We start from the raw sequence: 19,795 nt of genomic DNA, 5'->3' as shown, positions 1-19,795 counted from the left end.
AGTGCACGATTTTGTGCACCGGGCCTCTAGTATACAATAAACAAGAAAATATGTTTAGCCTCCATTGTAGTCAAGGAAATATAAATTAAAGCTCTATTGAAATAGTATTTTATATCCAAGAGTTTGTTAACAAATTTTAAAACCAATCTGTCAATATGAAGAGTTAGTAAGGTTATGAAGTAAAGAGTTACATCTATATACTGTACTCTGGAAATCAATTTGATGTTACATAGTCAAATTAAACATATGCATACCTATAAACCTGGCATTTATCATTTTCAAAGAAATAAAACAAAATGCCTTGCTCATGTGCTCGTAGAGACATATATTTATATCATCATTGTTTATAAAAACAAAAAAATGAATATAACCCAACCTATTTATAGGAGAATGGACCCGCCATACAGTATTCATAGGCTAAAATACTATACAGAAATGAAAATAAATGAACTATTTTTAATGCATCAATATGGATAAATTTCAAAAATATAATGTTAACTTTTAAAAAAGCAAGTCACAAAATAATAATGATAATAATATATGTAAAACACATATAACTAAACCATATATTAAGGATATATATATGTGGTAAAAATATAAGGAAAGTAAAAGAGATTATAAAAACATATTTAGGACAGTAGTGATCTCTGTGGAGAGAAGAAAGAATATGATTTATGAGGTGCACACAAAAAGATTCAAAGGTATTTATTGGTAATGTTCTTTTCTTTAACCTAAGTAGTAGTATATACATGTTCATCTTATTGATCTTGTTCAAAAGTTATATATTTAATATTAATTTGCTTGTATAAAAGAATTTTGCAATTTTTAAAGTAAAAATATCTGCATGAAGAAATTCATTAGACGAGATCTCTAAGGAAAATTATGTCAACAGCTGATTTCTGATCCTTCTGTAGAGTTAAAAACATACTTCAATTGAATAAAACTTAATTAATATGTACTTAAAATATATTTACTAACAAAGTAACACATAAATACATAAAATTTTTAAAAAATTGCCTATTTAAATTTTGGAAAAAAAATGTGTTGAATTCTTTTAGGCATGAAAGATAATGGGTATAAGACCTTATCAATACTGTAAGTGTTGCGGTTGCATTAGTTTCTATATTAAGAAGACATGCAAAATTTATAATTACAAGAATTTTTAGAAATCATTTACTTTGAGAATATCTTCATGTAAGTGAAGATGTTTGATTAATAATAATGATTCTTTATGGTGTATTGTATAGATGTATAGTGTACATATTGTATATTTCCAGTTCCATTTTAAAGGTTCTATTTAATAGATTCAGATATAATTTTATTGCCTCTCAGATAAGTAATTTATAATAATAGTGAATTTTTTAAAAACCTGTCTTGTTTTTTAAGAGGTCAATTTTAAGATATTAGTGTTCATAAACTATTTTCACGGAAAACACTAATTTAAACTTTAACATGTTTGAAATCATTAAAAGACCACATCTTGGACTCAGAGAAGGCACTTTAAAAAATATTTCCCATTTGCCCTTCAAGAAATTTACAAATGTATCCCCATATGAGAGTTTCAGAAATAACTCAATATCAAATATCAAGTTCAGGCATTGAAAGGGCATCTAATATGAACTTTAGCATTAGCAGCAGCCTAGAGCTTTACTTATAAGAGATTTTGATACCAAAGTTCAGAAGTGATTGATACCCAAGCAACTTCTCCCAAGAAATGGATTCTAAAATATGTTAATTTGTATTTAATAACTTAGTTGTGAAAATCAATCCAATTTTCTTTAAAAGAAAATATATGGAATGTAATGAAAATCAATCATTTTAATTTATAGGGGGCAAATATTCATTTCACTCATCAATTATTCAGCCACAATGAATTTCTGAAAAAGCAAAGAGTACAAAGTTAGCAGATTGAGTTTGTTTTAATCAAATGTCTAAAAGTAGCCTAAATGTAATTACTATTTCAAATTTATGTCCAAAGGCCAAACTCAAGTTTATAAATGGTTCAGAATCAAAGAAATAAGTTTTGTATCAAGTAACATACTTCTAAATAGCATTAACCTTAACATGAATGTGATAAATTGTAGATGTTTTAAAGAAATGTATATGTAGAAAACAACTGCAAATAGACCAAAAAATTTAAATAATTGTGTGTCATATGTAAGATTAGAACAAGATTTTAATAAGAATGATGTTAAAACAATGAAGCTTTATTTTTACTAAATAAAATAGCTTCGGTTAAGTTCTTTAATTCAACGAAAATTAAATGAATGCCTTTCACTCATTTTGTAAACTGGTCCTTTAATACACACAAAGAATGTATGTGTGAAACTATATGTGTAACCATATATGTAATTATAAACCCTCAAAGTAAATGGCTAATCATAATATGGTTAGGATACACTATATTAGTAATTAGATTTACTTCAATTATATATTGTAACCCCATTATTATAGGTTCAACTTCAGTTTTGAATTATGATCATTTAAGCAGAGATGTTATCTTTAGTATGATGAGGATATATTATTTTCATAAATGACAATGACTGAGTGTAGGAAGATAGTTAACTCACTTAAAAATAAGTTATTATACACCCATATACTAATCACTCAGCAACTCCTCCCAAGAAATAGATTCTAAAAAATGTTAATTTGTATTTAATAATTCAGTTGTGAAAATCAATCAGATTTTCTTTAATAAAAATATATGGAAAGTAATGAAAATCAACCATTTTAATTTACAGGGGACAAATGTTCATTTCATATATATTTAATACTGCAGAGACTTGGAATTTTTATTTGCTAACTAATTGCAGCCTAACAGAGGGTGCCTTTTACTAATATAAATGATATAAATTTATTTCTTCAGATATTCTAATATATAAAAACCCAGGGTCCTTAATGACCGAAGGCTCAAACGAACACCAGAAGTCAGTCTTGCAGTCTGTTCTGGGTTGCCGTGGTGACCCAGCACTAACTGCCGCCACTGCGGGCACAGCGACTCAGCACTGACTGCTGAGGGGGCTGCATATCAGGCCCAGAGAGAGGCCCAGAGAGAGAGGCAGGGTCTGATCCGCAGCCTCTGTGGCAGCTGTTGCTCAGCCCTTGCTTCTCTCTTTCTCTCCGGGCTTCACTAGCAGCCATGCCTCTTTTTCTCTCCAGGCCTCCGCGGGGGCTGCTGATCAGCCCCACCTCTCTGATCAGGCCTGGAGATAGACCCAAAGACTGGCTGGCATAGAAACCGACCAATCAGTACCAAATCTGGGTGAACTGTGAGGAGCCAATGGTTGCCTAGGAGGCTGAGCTTCTGACACTGACTGGCATAGAAACCAACCAATCAGAACCTAATCTGGGTGAACTGCGAAGGCAGAACCTAAGGTGGGGGCTGAGGAGGGGTTTTAAGGGCAACATCTGTTTGGTGTAAGGTGTAAAAAAGTGGTTCAATTTTTTAATGACTGGTTTAGTAGTATAGTGCATATGGCTGGCTATCAGTCCAGATATAAGGATTATGTATTTTTGTCTACCAAGAGCATCTCCTCCTGATGAAAAAGGCTCCCCCCCCCCATTTAAGCAATCCTATCCTATATAATCTATTTATACTAATAAAAGAGTAATATGCTAATTAGACTGGGTTGACAAGCCATCTTCTGGACATCTGACTTCCTTCCGGACAAAGCCATGGTTGTGGGGGCCGAGGCAGAGGCAGTTAGGGGCGATCTGCAGGTAGAGGCAGTTGGGAGCAACTAGGCCAGCAGGGGAGGGCAGTTGGGGTTAACCAGGCCAGCAGGGGAGGGCATTTGGGGGCAAGATCAAGCTGGCAGGGTAGGGCAGTTGGGGACAAAATCAGGCCAGCAGAGGAGAGCAGTTGGGGGCAAGATCAGACTGGCAGGGGAGGGCAGTTAGGGGCAATCAGGCAGGCAGGTGAGCAGTTAGGAGCCAGTGGTCCAGATAGGCCTGTGGGATCAGTCCTAAACTGGCAGTCAGACATCCCCCAAGGGATCCCCGATTGGAGAGGGTGCAGGCTGGGCTGAGGGAACCCCCCCATGCACGAATTTCGTGCACTGGTCCACTAGTGTATATATATATATATATATATATATATATATATATATATATATATATACTAGTGATGACTGGCTGGTAGCTATGACGCGCACTGACCACAAGGGGGGCAGGCACTCAACGCAGCCATCCTCCCACAGTCCCTCCCCCCACCAGCCGACCCTGATCAGCCCCAATCACCGGCCAGGTTGGGGGACCCTGCCCATGCATGAATTCGTGAACAGGGCCTCTAGTTTTATATAATTATTATTAATTAATGAGGTTTTACGTATTACATTTGTTAATTACATGAAGAAAATAATAGCAGGAATTGGAGCAATCATTCCTATAAATGAAGTAAATGAGAAAAAGAACTTTAGAAGACCATCAATTTAAAAACAAAATACACATGCATACTTTTTCAATATGTGTTAAAATAAACCTATTGTATTTGTGGGTGAACATAAATCTAACTGATTAAATTTTCTATGCCAAGTGAGTATTTCCTGTGATATAGATGCATAAATCTTAAAATTAAATATTTTGTCATTTATTATCTAGCTATGACTAGAACTTGATTTTGAAACATCTACAACAAAAATCAATAGAGAAGTGTATATCATTGTTATTAGTTTCATAGAACTGAATTAAGACAGACCTTTTGATACCATGCTCTGTGTTTCATATTTGATACTATATAATCCACATAAGATTTTGCTAAGAGACACAGTTACTGTACCATGATGCTAGCTGGTAAATATTTGACATTGAAGTCTCATAGAAGCCCTAGACACAGTTACTGTACCATGATGCTAGCTGGTAAATATTTGACATTGGAGTCTCATAGAAGGCAGCAAATGTATCCCATCAGCAATAGTATAATCAAACCAAAGGAAATTGACTGAGAATAACACCCACAGAGAACACTGGCTGCTAAGAAGGATACGATCAGTGCCAGGAAACAGCACTGCACCTTTTATCATTTCTCCCATGATGCACCCTACTGACCACATGTCAACTGAAAACAAAAATGACATGGAGATAAACAAGAAGACAGGAATAGAAGAGCAAATAAATGAAGACACTTGACTATCCATGCCATAGAGCAATGGCCCGATCTTTCACTGATTGAATTAGAGGCCAGTCTTATGATCATTCATAGTCTTTTAAAACAGTGAAAGGGGGAGAATGCCAGGGCCCTGTCTTCTATGCAATTAAAGTAACAATACCACTCAGTGTTACCCAATGCATGATAATGTTACTTTGCAATTATAATTCATTGATTAACTTAGCTTCTGATTTAAAAGGTCTAATTTGCATTCATCTACTAGAATCCTACTGATTTGTATTGTAAATTATTCTAGATGGTGTGAATATGGGAACCGTGCAAATCAGTTAATTTTTATTCTTTTGTATACTACATTGGGGATGGGGGGAGCTGCCAGTAACTCAAAAGAAAGGATTTCTTTCACAAAACACATTTATTCATTTATAAATATGAATAAATTTCATGAAGTGATATGGTAGTTCAAGAATGAATGTATTGGAATATGCTGGCTCAGTTCCATCAAAGGAGCAAATTTCTAAACAGGAGCTTTGCTTTATAAACATGGTTGCTTTGTAATAGTAAGAAATGCTGGCTTTCAAAACAGGACAGTTCAACATGAAATAAACAACATGATAGAGAGCTGATACTTCTTCTGGAAATTGTGAATCAAAAGAAACCTAAAATTTAAGGTGAAATTATAATGTCCGCTATTGCCAGTTATCATCCAGAACTTAAAACCAGGAAGCTCGGGCAGAGGGTTCACAGGGAGGGGCAAAGTGGGGAAAGGTGAAGCAAAAAAAATGTGAAATCTCTCTCTTTAACTGCAGTTGGTTACCCACTTGCTCCTACTGAAAAGTCATAAAGAGAAAGAGGTCATTTTTAGGAGTGGAAATAACCTAGAAGAAAAAAGGGTGTTGAAGGGGGAACAAATAGGGAAAGACATTAAGATAGCAGCGCACTATAATTTTGCTGCACATACTCTTCAAATTTCATCTTGTAATTTGGCAGTGACCTTAAAGAATTCATGAGCCAGGCCAGCGTGGCTCAGTGGTTGAGCGTTGATCTAAGAACTAGGACAGTGGTCGGCAAACCGCGGCTCACTGCTCTGTTGACTAATGAGTTTGCCGACCACTGAACTAGGAGGTCAGGGTTCGGTTCCCAGTCAGGGCACATGCCCAGATAGCCAGCTTGATCCCCATTGTGGGGCCTGCAGAAGGCAGCCAATCAATGATTATTTCTCATCATTGATGTTTCTCTCTTTCTCTCTCTCTCTCTCCCTCTCCAAAATCAATACAAATATATATATTTAAAAAATAATTCCTCATGAGATTCTTTCCACTGTGATGAAAATCTCACTCAGATTCCACTCAAAGTTTTCAGTTTGATTCAACTCCCTAAACAGTGATCACTGCAAAGGAATGGTTACAGCTTTGAAGGTGATAAGCATACCGAAGGAAGCAAATTTGATTTGCTTCCATTTTAGGAAAGCAAGTGACATGCAAAAGTATCAGGGAAAGATAGAGCAAACAGTTGCGCACCCCTTTAATATGAATGCATTTGTAATTCCAGATAATATCGGTCTCACAAGAGGTTGGTACTGTGAGAATTTTTGATTTAAAGAAAAAAAGGAAAAGATCTCTGAAAAGATATTTGTTTTTTGAATTGCAAGTATTCTTATCATACTATCCAAATTGACCAGTCTGACTAAGTTGCTATTTACAGTGTATCTGTGTGTTTTTAATAGGTACTGGGAAAGAGAGAGACAAAAAATAGAGAGAGCTAAAAACTCAGTATGCAGGGGTTCCCCTTGCCTGTATCTATTCAAATGTTTGGGGAAAAGTTGTTTCTGCCACAAACCTATTTGCAACTTAGAAAACATCTATTTCCACTTTTTTATTGAATGCAAAAACTCAATGTGATATCTCTGGCATATGCTCTTTCTTTTTTCCTGCTGCAGAACCAATTCCATTGCTTTCTAACTGTAACCTTGAACAAATTACTTCATCTCTCTTAATATCAATTTCATCCTCTAAAATGCAAATGATAAATAGCATTTATGTAGAATTTTTAATAGACTTTGAAAGTATTATGCCTGATAAACATATTTTCATATTGCCTGGTACATAGTAAGTCTCCATTAATGTTAGTTATCATTATCATCATGAATTAAATGTATATTGAAATTATGTATATGAAAGTCATTTATTTTATATTTATATTACATATTTTACTTATATACCATAATAAAAAATATTTCCAATGAGGGAAACTCACCACTCACTAGATGATCCTTCTCACTACTTGTGTCTGGAAATGATGCACTCTATCATTATGAATTACAAAAGCACTTGGCAAGGCATTCCACATATTGAACCACAGTTGACTCTATGGAACTTCTCTCCATGTTCTAAACAGGAATTAATCAATCACCCTGTTCCCTCATCCAAATAATAATCTTTAAATATATGAATATAATTTATGATCCCTGACCACTCCTATCCTAAAACTGGAAAATTGCTATCTTTCAGACTAATAGCCCTGGATTTTTCACTTCTCCCATATGCCTTTAAACAACAGCAACAACAATAACAATTGACCTAAATGGAATTTCAGTCACTATGTTGCACTAGTCTCAATTGGTTCTAGAAAGTTCTAGGTTGAATAACTGGTGTTAGTAACTGTATATCTGCCAGTTCTCCTTTGGGTGGCTCTGCTGGATACAGATATTCCAAAGTAAAAGGAGAACATTTTGGGAAACGTATCTTCATGTCAGAACCCAAAATAGACTTAATAAGTCATAGAGGATCTTGCATAAAAACTATGCACAGATATAAAATCTATATCTGAACTACTGGTGAATATACATTCTATTCCATTTTCTGTATTTTAATGTATCTTTTCTAGGTGGTAATACCCTGGAAACTTTTCCAAATTCCATTTAACTTTGCTCACTATTCATTATTCCTATTCATGCTTATGACACCTACATGCTAAACTGCTAAGCCTTGTGCCTGGAAATTATGCACTCTATCATTATGAATTACAAAAGTGGAGTGTATGCATATGAATTTATATGAATTTTTATTTACTCAAGACAGGTTTATTTCTCAAAATAAAGCCATGGAACCAAATTTCATGTTTATCAAGGTGACTGGAGTATTTTATGAACTTTTCAAGATATTCCAATGAATACCAACTGTGAAAACCTTAGGAGAAATTAGCAAATCCAATCACGGTTAGAAACTGAATTTGGGTCTCCATAAGAGTTTTGTACATTAATGCTACCCAGGTAGAATTCTGGTTGCTTTTATTATTCTGATTCATTACATTCCCCCTCCCATCATCTGTTTCCCAGGGACAGAAAGCAGATTCATTTGCAACATGAACACTCAGAAGCTTACTCACTTTTCTTAAAATGAATGTTAGTAAATTTTGGTGCTAACAAAATATGATTATTAATTTTCCAAGTTACAAAAAATATCAGGTGTCATGTCATTTGTTAGGCATTAGATTATTCTGAATTATCTTTTTTCTACTTTTAGCCAAGATAATAGAAATAATATAATGTAGGCCCTGGCAGCTTAAGTCTAAATTTAAAAAGCAATGTATTGCTGCTTCTGCACTCTGTGTAGTGACTTGGGTTGTTACTCACAACAAAATATTTTTTGGACTATGTAAGCTTCGTTTCAGCATCCTGACAAATGTTTCCATGGCTCTGGTAACACGATTTTTAAACCACACTGCTTTTCCCCTTAACATAATTATACCTTCATTTGGCATAGGATTCAGACAATGTGCTTTGATACATTTTCTTGGATACCTCGAAGTACAAAAGCAAAATTTAATATGGTTTTCTAAAACTAGAACAGTATTTCTTTGAAACACTTATGTTTCAAAAGTTAAAAATTCAACTAGATATTTACCAAAAGCACATTGTTTTAAACTTCGATGCAAAATGGAATTATAAAAGACCACTGTATGCATAAATAAATTTAGAAGGTCCATATTTTGCACATGTGAATCTAAGTAAGAAAAAGAAACAATATCCATGAGGCACAACATAAATATTCTAATGCCAGGAAATCAAAGGAAGATTTTCTCCTTGAATCAACATGTTTTACTTGCTTTTCTTTCTTTATAACTTATATGGCATCATATTATTAATTTTAACCTTTATTTAAAATCATTTATAGTTTTACTTGCATTTTTACAAAACAGAAATATCCATGGAAACTTACAATAATGGAGAAACTTACAATAAAGAAGAAAGCTTTTAGGTTTATAATTATATTATAATTGAATTTATAGACTAATGAACTTACAAAATATGTTGCCATAAAACACTTAAGTAATGTTTTTATTGCATCACATTTTTAAAAATTTTCATCTTTAAAAATCTATGTAATTCTGAGGTGTATATAGTAAGTAATTTAAAGAAATTCTAATGATGGAAAGGTATTTTACTTTAAACATTTTATGTTCTGATCAACAAAGTGTAATGCTGGCTCTGGCTATCTCACATTATCACCAAATTAAACTCATGTTCCCTTCAGATCCAAGTGTGTCCTCACTTCATTCCGTACATTAACTTGCAGAAGTGCCTCAGTAAATGGTAATTAATTCATTGTTTTTCTTTTCCTGTTCTCTGATTCATGGATATTTGGTTTCTCATCATTTGAGAGAATTACTTTTTACTCTAGATGGCCTTTTAGTTATTTTCATTTTTTATAGCTTATCTAATTCAATTTAAAGGTTATTTGGGCTAGAGTTTCCCCCAATGAACTTTATACTATAAAAATTGAAGTTACTTATATTTGAAGGTATTTGCAGATATGTGTATGTTTGTAAATATCTAATGTTTTATATGTATCAAATGACTCTCATCACCACAATCCTGTAAGATAGGCCAAGAAGGTATTTTATAAAGTAAATTGACATGTAGGAGGTAAGTCACAGGACTAAAGTGAATAGGACCAGAAGCCATTCTTGCAGCCCTGTTCCCACATGAGCTCAAGACTTATTTGAGGGCTGAAGGGAAGAGTCCCATAGTGGGTGTCGCCACTCATGACCTCTGTCCTAAGGGCCAAATGGCCCAAGGGCAGCTTAAATGGAATGTCACGGTAATGACTAAGGGATGCATTTCATTATTTGCAGTCCCCCCTCAGTGTCTCACTTCATTTTAAAAAATGACTCAGTATTCTTTCTATAGAACTTAGATGGATAGAAACATACACTATGCTTTTAAATCTTTCTACAAACGTATTTCCAGGAGACAGGGAATGTTTGGGGCCCTAGTGAAGCTTTGTGCCTGATAGCACTTAATGTTTCCTCTTCAAGGCCTTACGGGGTCCAGGTCCAGCTCTTCAGCTTCTTGCCTTTGTTCCACCCCAGAAGTCGGTTCTCTGTGTCCTCCCTCACTTTCTGCCTCCTTTGCTGTAGAGCCCTCAATCCTCCTTTTGTGACCATTATGCCTGCTCCTGCCCTCTAGTGGACTCTGGTCCTCTCTAACCACCTTGGAGAAGGGATATTCCTCATAACTAAGTACTTCCATCTTTTCAGATACCTCAAAATCCCTAGCTTCCATTCTAGAGATTCCTGTCTCACTCAGATTTTCTCAAACTAATAATAAAAGAAAAAAATAGTAAGCATATTATTGAAAATATATTCTTTTCAACAAATACAGAGAAGCCCTAACTGGTTTAGCTCAGTGGATAGAGTGTCGGCCTGCGGACTGAAGGGTCCCAGGTTCAATTCCGGTCAAGGGCATGTACCTTGATTGCGGGCACATCCCCAGTAGGAGGTGTGCAGGAGGCAGCTGATCGATGTTTCTCTCTCATCAATGTTTCTAACTCTCTATACCTCTCCCTTCCTCTCTGTAAAAAAATCAATAAAATATATTTTAAAATCTTTTTAAAAAATAAATACAGAGAAATAATAAATGAATAATCTTTATATTCATGATTATCTGCAATTTGCTTATGAATGTGAAAGAATGACTACTGGATTTTTACCTCCAAACTTTCTTTGAAGTCAAGATTATATATTGTTTGAGATAACCCTGTATAACCTTATTATTGAGGAACAGATTGTAACTATAGGAATGTATTAGTTGCAAACTATTAGGAAGGAAGCAGTTATTTCAAGGAGATAAAAGGACTAAGAGCATCTATCTACACTATCTGGAGATAATCATCCACAACCTTCAATTTTTGTTTCATTTACTTTGATTATTCCTAATTTTCATGTTTGAGCTTAGAAAAGATATGACAGTCAATTACTTTGAGAGTGTTTTCTTTATTTCTTCAAATATATTTTGAAAAATCATCTACCAGTTTCTTAACAACTTGGCTCTTTGGCAAGGTTATAGGTATATATCCTTTTCATTCTAACTGAAATTTCTCATATCTTCAGACAGAAAGGCAAGAGGTGGTGTTTTAGCAGCTCAGATATGAGCATTAATTGGAGATAATATACTTGAGGTCTAAGGATGGTGTATCTGTCTTTAATATCACCCAGGTCCAGAAAACTCTGGCCAAGAATGTTAGATAAAGGAACATTATAAGTCTTGCTCAAAGAAGGTGCTACCATGTGAAGTAAGATGGGGGAAAAATAAAGTAGAATGTATCTAAAAGAAGCAGGCTTAAGGAAAGAAGTCATGAAAAGTATACTGGTATAATACAAGCCTTCGGTAATCAAGAAAATGGCAAGCCCTGGTTTGTGTGTGAAGTAAATGAAGGGAGTAAGTGACTAGATAGTTCTAAAACAAAACAAAACAAAAAAACCATCATAAAACTGCTTTATTGTGAGTTCTTATTAAAAGAAACAGAATCTGAATGAAACGTGAAGTCACTCATACTTCATGTGATATTTGGATTATGTAAAGAAAATAATTGACCTGGCATATCTATTGCTCTCTGACTTGAATTCAGCATGGGTCTAAGACTTTTGGCTAATACTATATATTATGTCAACATACATGTATGAAATAAGTTTTAATCATAGCACTATAATGAAAATTGAGTGTGTAATATTATATGTTCATATAAATTAAAAGTGTACAATAAATATTAAGTATTTTATTTACTTTGGATATTAAAAAATTATCAACCTATTGAATTGCAAAAGCAAATATGTATATTTATTTGTTCATTTAGCCAACCCTTTAATTTAGTAATTAAAAATCTATCATGTGATATCATCTGAGTCATATTTCAGTAGTTAAGAAACCTACAAAATATTTCTCAAATACAGCTAGTTTCAATGTAGGAAAGTAGCTAACACTGTAGTCATCAATAACAATTTCATAGGATTTCTCAATTTGTCAAAGTGTTTAAGGTTCAGATTAGAAAAATTAGGATTAAGAAGTTCTATGGAGAGAGAGGAATAATGTTGAATGTTGATTGGGGATGATAAAGTATTATGAAACACTTTTTAGCCTCAGAAAAACTGAATAATTCTAAGTGAAAGTTAAGAGAACCTATGATCTTTTTATTTTTAAGTCTCTGAAGAATCATGGAAGTAATCAAGGTATCAATTAGCATATACCAATCTTTTATATTCCTTCCAGTACATGCTGGAATCATTTAAATGCTAAAATATTGGTATGATTCTTCTGATACATAATCTCCATCAGCCCCTCAACTTGTGTCTGACCATCATTGTTTAGTGAAATTAATTCAAAGACCTCTCAATTCTTGGTAGAAAACTGTACTCATAAAATGATAATAATTTCATGTAAATATTAATGAAACAATTCCACTAAAAAAAACAACACAGAGTATGTGTAGCTCATTGTTTAATTGGGATTTCTATGGTTTAGTTCATTTTAAAACTGTGGCGATGACTTGCAATGTTAAATTATAATTTTAATTACAGGTAAAATAAACAGGATTTAAATCCAAATTGATACATTTTCAATAAGATGGCAGTTCTAACTCGTTTCAATTTCAAAATTATTTACCCATATTTAAGTAGAATCTAACTTAAGCAAAATGTCTTCCACTATAAATGTCTTTATGTAACTTCCTTGTTTACTATTAGGTCCTCATTCAGGCTCATGATCATAAATGGCAGGAGGCTATCAAAGACCACTCTTCATAATCATAACATGAGATAAAGGAATTCAGAATGCAAGCTCTTATCACAATCTACATTTTGTGTAGTAGGATGTATTCAATTTCTAGAATCAAACTTATCAAGGCTATTTATTTTATGCATTGATTTTTGCATAATTTACTTTCAGTTACAAACATTTTTTCTGAAATATAAATTAAAATAAAAAGGGGGAATAAAAAGTCCAAGAGAACAATTTTTGGAAGAATAAAGAATTATTAATATGGTAATATTATCTTTTGCCTGCTTGTTTTCTGAAGGGGTTGAAAATGTTCTTTTTCCTTCTCATTTCATTGACATTAAAACTGTTAAAATAAGTAAAAAGCAACTCTGATAAAAGTCTGAAGAGCTGTTTCCAAATCTTAGCTATGGTAAGCCAGTCAGAGAAAGATAAATATCACATGATCTCACTCATTTGTGGAATATAATGAACAACATAAACTGATGAACAAAAACAGATCCAGAGACAGAGAAGCATCTATCAGACCATCAAACCTCAGAGGGAAGGTAGGGGAGGGTGGGAGTAAGGGGGAGAGATCAACCAAAGGACTTGTATGAATGTCTTTAAGCCTAACCAATGGACACAGACAACAGGGGGATGAGGGCATGAGTGGGGGGTTGAGGGGGGGGGGGGAAATGGGAGGATAAGGACACATATGTAATACCTTAATCAATAAAGAAAAAAAACGTCTGAAGAGCTAAATCAGATCTCAGAGAACCATGCTAATAAAAAATCAAAGATGCTGCAACAACGTCACATGGAAATGAGGCATTGTGACTTTTTGTATTTCATTAACAATGCTTTACAGAAATAGACGTCTTTAAGTACTGATTGAGAAGGTTTTTTTTAATCTGAAATGTGTTATACCCTAAAGGCAAAAGCATGAAGGAAAAAAAATTCTACTTTTGTATGAAATCAGTACATTTAAATATAAATATGAATTTTAATATTATTCAAATCAACTGTATTGAATAAAAAATTGATCCTCAAAATGTAAATAATTAATATAAAGTAAAATGAAATGGTATTTCAATACATAATCAACATAAAAATGATTAATGTGATATTTACATGCTTCCTTTTTATACCTTCAAAACCTAGTATACATTTTGCACCTATAACAATCTCCATTCAGACTAGCTGTAATTTCCAGTGCTGAATATCCACATGTTGCTAGTGGCTACCTATTGGGCAGTATAGTTCTAGAAGTTGTCATTACTCTTACATTATTACTGAAATTTAGAGAATATCTCATTAATATCCAGCAGAATAAACAAATGTCCACATAAATATATGCTCAATATGGTATTAATTTCTTATTGAGTCCAATTTTCTTTTATTATAGGCCTTTTCTTCTTTTATTTCTACTAAATATCAATCATAATCTTTCTTACATAAAAGAGTTCCTTAAAGAGCCTTCTTATTAGTCAAATATAAGATATAGTAGTGTTATGGGCCACATGTTTATTGGTAATTTCCAAAAAAATGTCTTATGTAGTAAATATATTGAACTCAATCTTGCATTATCATTGTGAAAGTTCTCAACTTTTGCTGCACTTATATTTCACTATTGTGTATTAGCAGGGTATTTCTGTATTTTAAAAAGTATATTCTCTATTAATATATAAACTTTATTATCTATATATTCCAATGACAAATATGTGCCTTTGTTAGAGAGTAAACTTTTATTCATTTCAAAAATATACCAGCTCATTTAATAATTCCAGATCATAAATATCACTCCAAGGAATTTCTAATGGAATCTAGTACAGGACTCAGTGGTAGAACTCAAATCAACACTGCTTTTAAAAATTCTACATTTCATTGGAAAAGTAATTATCTATGTCTAAGTCACATATCCAAGTCAAATGAGAGAGGCCTATTTTAAACCCACCAGGCACCCAGCAATTTGAATAATAATTATGATTTTTAAATGTGGAAACTCATGTTTTAAGAAGAAAATGCTATAATGACCTATTTAAGACTGGATATAGTGTCAAGAGCAATTCAAATGAATGAAGCTATAGACAAAAGCTTGCCTAAGTGTTATAGAAGCATAAATTAGTTTTAGAAAGCAGATGGAAAATACTTGCAAATAGTGGCTTATTTTTCTAGTTATAAAGATAAGCATATTTTAACAATTTGGGATTTGGTTGCTTTTCTTATTTATGAAAAAAAATAGCACTGCTACTTTGAGATTTATACAAAATAATTTAAAAAGAAAAAAGCCCACTGAAATTTAATTAAGTCATTGTGGTAGATAGTCTTCAGTACTGGTCAGATTATAGAAATCATCACTTTTTAAAAAAATCACAATTACACCACTTACCCAACTTTTTGCTTCTATCTTTACTCTCCTGGTAAAACTGTTAGGTGTTTAAAGGGAGAGAGAACAAGACATGTAAAGCTGCAGCAAAAGGTACAAGGATACAGTCCCTTCCTGGAAAGAGGATTTTGTGGCGAACCATTTCTCCCATAATGCATCCCACAGACCATATATCCACTAGAACAGGAGAGAGGGAAGTGAAGAAAAGGGAGGAAAGTAAAGTTAACTAAGATAATTGATCTCTGAAGGAGAAGGAAAAAGAACAGTTGATTAGAAGGTACAATTTTTGTTTCCCACCAAAAGTTGACCAAGAAGGTGAATTAAAATCAGCACTATAATATTACATAATCAATGTCTAATGTCTAGTATGAGAGCTCAATTTAATTTTTAAAAATTACTTTATGGGTGCCTTAGACTGCCTCTTTAGTGCCAGGAAATAGTGACATGGAAAAGCAGCAACTAACTAAAAGTATCTTCATCAACACGGACAGTGGCTGTTTCCATTTTCTATCCTATTCAGTTACATGAAATACTTTTTTTTTTTTTTTTTTTTTTTTGGTACGTGCAACCCAATCCAAGAAACTAGGGAATGGCCAGAACCATAGTTTTAAGGCAGAAGTATTTGAATCCCTGGTTTTAGGACTTAGTTTTTTCCTTCATAAATAATTCTTATAAATAAATACCTACTTGAAAATTTTTAAAAAACATAACATTAATTAGCACATGTTTAATAGAATCATCTGGAAGTAAAGTAAAAAAAGGTATTAAAGGTATTTTAAAAATTGTTATATTCATATATTTATCATACTTGTTAACCAAACATGCTTCACCTTCTCTTCCCAGTCTTTCTCCTCTTCCAACTAGATTTTTAGTAAGGACAAAGGGAAGTTGGAGGCAAAAACATTAGGCTGAAACACCCCTTGCGGAAGGAAGGCAGGGTTAGGTGCACGGGTTAGCTGGACATGCCTGATGTAGCAAGCAGGTTTTTCTGCATGATAACATTCCTCCTATTCGTAAGTGGGAGAACAGCATAGGTGCTAGGTGCAGTTTCTCCACGGATCTAGAGATGCCAAAAAACTAAGGCAGTAATTTGCAACCCTTTCTAGTGAGGAAAGGAGAAGGGGTGAGATTATGCACCATTTGTGCAGCAAAGCTCTGAAAACCCATAACAGGCAAATTCAGACCTCCCCTGCCTCTGTAGATCCTTGATTTCTTGACTTTATAAATTGTTTACCTTTGATTTTAAAAAATAACTTGGGAAGAATGTATACAAATATCTGCTTTTCCAAATAATTTAGACTAGATTTGCCTGTTCCAAGTCAAAGGTAACAGACTTTTCCAATTGTCCATCAAAGTGAACCTGACTTTCTTGGGGGCTGACTTTTTCTCTTCTTCTATACAAATGCACAAAAGTATTGGCTTTCTTCTAGTCTGGAAGTACACAAATTTTTTTAAAACTTTGATGGCTCCAAATTTTTCATAAAAGTACCTAACCTATAGTACCTGCACATAAAAATACAATGGTGATCATTTTTATAGAACTTAATAAAATGGACAGCTAGGACTAAATAGAATAGAGTATAAAATAAATATGAAAGGTACTGAGTACATATAAAATTGTAATTTAAAACTATTTTAATTCTTAAATATATTAGATATGTTATTTTTAATATGCTATATTATTTGTTAGAAATTCTTTTCAAAGTAACATATTGCGGTACTTTCTGATAGGTACTTATAAATCTTTCATTTTAATCAATAAAATCATATTGGAATACATTTTTAAGATTCTACCTTTTCTTTTAAAGTGGTCATGACTACAAGGTTTGTTTTATGAAAGCAGTAGTATAAAATATTTTTCTCTCTCTATGGTTTTTGGAATTTATAAAAAAACTGGTACCCTAAATACTACATACAGATCAGTTTAAAGCAATAAAGAAACTCTTATCCAGCTTGAACAATCTGGATTATTTTAAATCAAGTATTCATTGTACATTTGTAAAGATTCTCACTCCAAAGATGTGTGGTGTATTTTTGTTTGTCTTTCCCTAGGACTAGAGCCATCTCTCTAATATATGACATAAAGCCAATGGTTAAATGTAACAGATTTATTCCTATTTTCTCACTCACTTTGAGCTGATCTGCAACTCAAATAGCATATTTTCCTCAGTACCTAAAGCATGTGTGCTCAGTAGTATCCATTTCACTGTTTAGTTGGACAAAGAAGGAAAGGCATGTAAGAAAAGGGAGCAGCTATAACATTTTAGTGCTCTTCTAGCAAAGCTTACTTCTCGGAGGCATCTTTCACCTTTTTAATGAGTGAGTTTTTCTAGTAGTATGTTTTTTAAAAACACACACACAAAAAAAAAAAAAACAAACACCTCTGACTACGAAAGCTGGCAGCCCTATTAAAAATAATATTTATATACATGAAAGAGAACATTGTTCTTGGCTATCTGAAACATGTACTCATTTCCTTCACAGTCTCCGTGGCTGTGAGTCAGAAGCATCCCTACCGTTCTCCTTGTAGCCCATTCCCAGGATGACCTCAGGGGCTCTGTAATAACGTGTCACCACGTAAGGAGTCATCATGAAGCTCGTGCCTGCGGTCCTGGCCAGTCCGAAGTCGAGGATTTTCAATGTACAATCAGACTTGACTACAATGTTACTTGGTTTTAAATCCTGACAATAGGAACAAGAAAAGGAATGAAAAGCCAGCATCACACGGGACCTGTGATTTTCATTTACTTACTTAATCAACATGGTAGTCCTGCAGGAGCACTGGTGGCCCCCTCCCCCTACTGCAGAGCCCTACATAATGCAAATGATTCTTGCCCCAAAGGAGTTTACAATGAGTTTTCAGAGTTTTTGTAATAATCTCAGAAACCTTGTTAAACACAGAAGAGAAATGTACTATCGTCTTTACAATTTAGGCTCATATTGAAAAACGTTTTCAGTGGCGGAGGGGGGGATTTATTGTCATCTGTTAGCTTTCTCCTTATGGCAACATAAACTTTTCAGCTTATATTTCATGATGGCCTGACAGGAGAGCAGATTGGGGCAGCTGTCTATTCTGTCAGAAACAAACTGAATAAAGGAACTGTCTTATTTCAACTTCACATATTGACCTCTGCCAATCACGGACTAGAAGACATGAGGCTTCTCAGAAGCTGACTCTCAATGAGCTGAAACAAAACATTTAACAACATCAACTACAGTATAGCTAAAGTTTCCTTCTACACACTAGTGAATTATGTGCTAATTCTAACATTAAAGAAATGAGGAAGGACAGTATATTTAACCAAGGACAGTCTATTAAGCCCCATACATAAAGAAAATAATCTACAGTTAGTTTCTCTTCTCTAAAACATCTTCATTATATTTCTGTAGTAGGTGCTCTTACCCTGTGAATAATTCCAGCAGAGTGAAGGTGCTTGATGCCACACAACATTTGGTATAGAAGGTAAGACATTCGTTCATGGTCTAATTCCATCTGAATCACCTGACACAAGTTGGCATCCATCAGTTCCATTACTAAGTAACTGGAAGACAAATCCACAGTTTAGTTCCAAATCATCTGTTTAATCCTTCAAATAACATCAGAATCCTCTTCTAAATCTGGAAGTCTTTCTAACTCCCCAGCTCCACATTTGACTGGATCAAGAATATGAAAAATTACCATGCATGCAACTCATGGTAACTCTACCACACGTTGCTAATAGAAGAAGCATTTTTTAGTGTGTAGTTCCTACCAAATATTTCCTACTTTTGTCTTGTTCTCACTTTTCCCTGAATTTCCTGAAACTCTTTCCCAAGTATCCTAATATATAAAATCCCTGAGTCCATCATGTCCACAACGAATGGGAGGCTGGACTAACTGGAAGTCAGTCCTGCAGTCAGCGCTGGGTTGCCGTGGCAACCCAGCATTGACTGCTATGGCTGCAGGCACAGTGACCCAGCACTGACTGCTTAAGGGGGCTGCGAATCAGGCCCAGAGAGAGGCCTAAAGAGAGAATCAGGGTCTGATCCGTAGCCTCTGTGGCAGCTGTTGATCAGCACTTGCCTCTCTTTAGCTCCAGGCCTGGTCAGCAGCTGTGCCTCCATTTCTCTCCAGGCCTCCACCTGGGCTGCCGATCAGCCCCGCCTTTCTGATCAGACCCAGAGACGCTGACTGGCATAGAAACCGACCAATCAGAACCAAATCTGGGTGAAGTGTGAGGAGCCAATGGCTGCCTAGGAGGCCGAGCTTTTCACACTTACTGGCATAGAA

The 19,795-nt window shown here is 34.3% G+C and overlaps 1 protein-coding gene across 4 annotated transcripts in view; it reads right to left on the bottom strand.

The window, feature by feature from the left end:
- Positions 1–19,795, bottom strand: part of MAPK10 (mitogen-activated protein kinase 10) — a gene marked incomplete at both ends in the record, with an annotated part of 154,016 nt that overhangs the window by 61,965 nt on the left and 72,256 nt on the right. For 2 of the 4 annotated variants that reach the window (XM_079769757.1, XM_079769758.1), the window contains 2 exons: positions 18,042–18,207; positions 18,929–19,067. In XM_079769757.1, coding sequence (XP_079625883.1) covers positions 18,042–18,207; positions 18,929–19,067 — 305 coding nt within the window. Of the gene's footprint in view, positions 1–4,984; positions 5,057–15,630; positions 15,703–18,041; positions 18,208–18,928; positions 19,068–19,795 lie in introns of all 4 variants that reach the window. The other 2 variants (XM_079769755.1, XM_079769756.1) reach the window with 2 other exon arrangements.

The sequence above is a fragment of the Cnephaeus nilssonii genome (assembly GCF_951640355.1).
Source record: "Cnephaeus nilssonii genome assembly, chromosome: 1".
NCBI lineage: Eukaryota > Metazoa > Chordata > Mammalia > Chiroptera > Vespertilionidae > Cnephaeus > Cnephaeus nilssonii.
The sequence above is the reverse complement of the archived record's forward strand: the minus strand, read 5'-3'. Positions and strand labels throughout refer to the sequence as shown.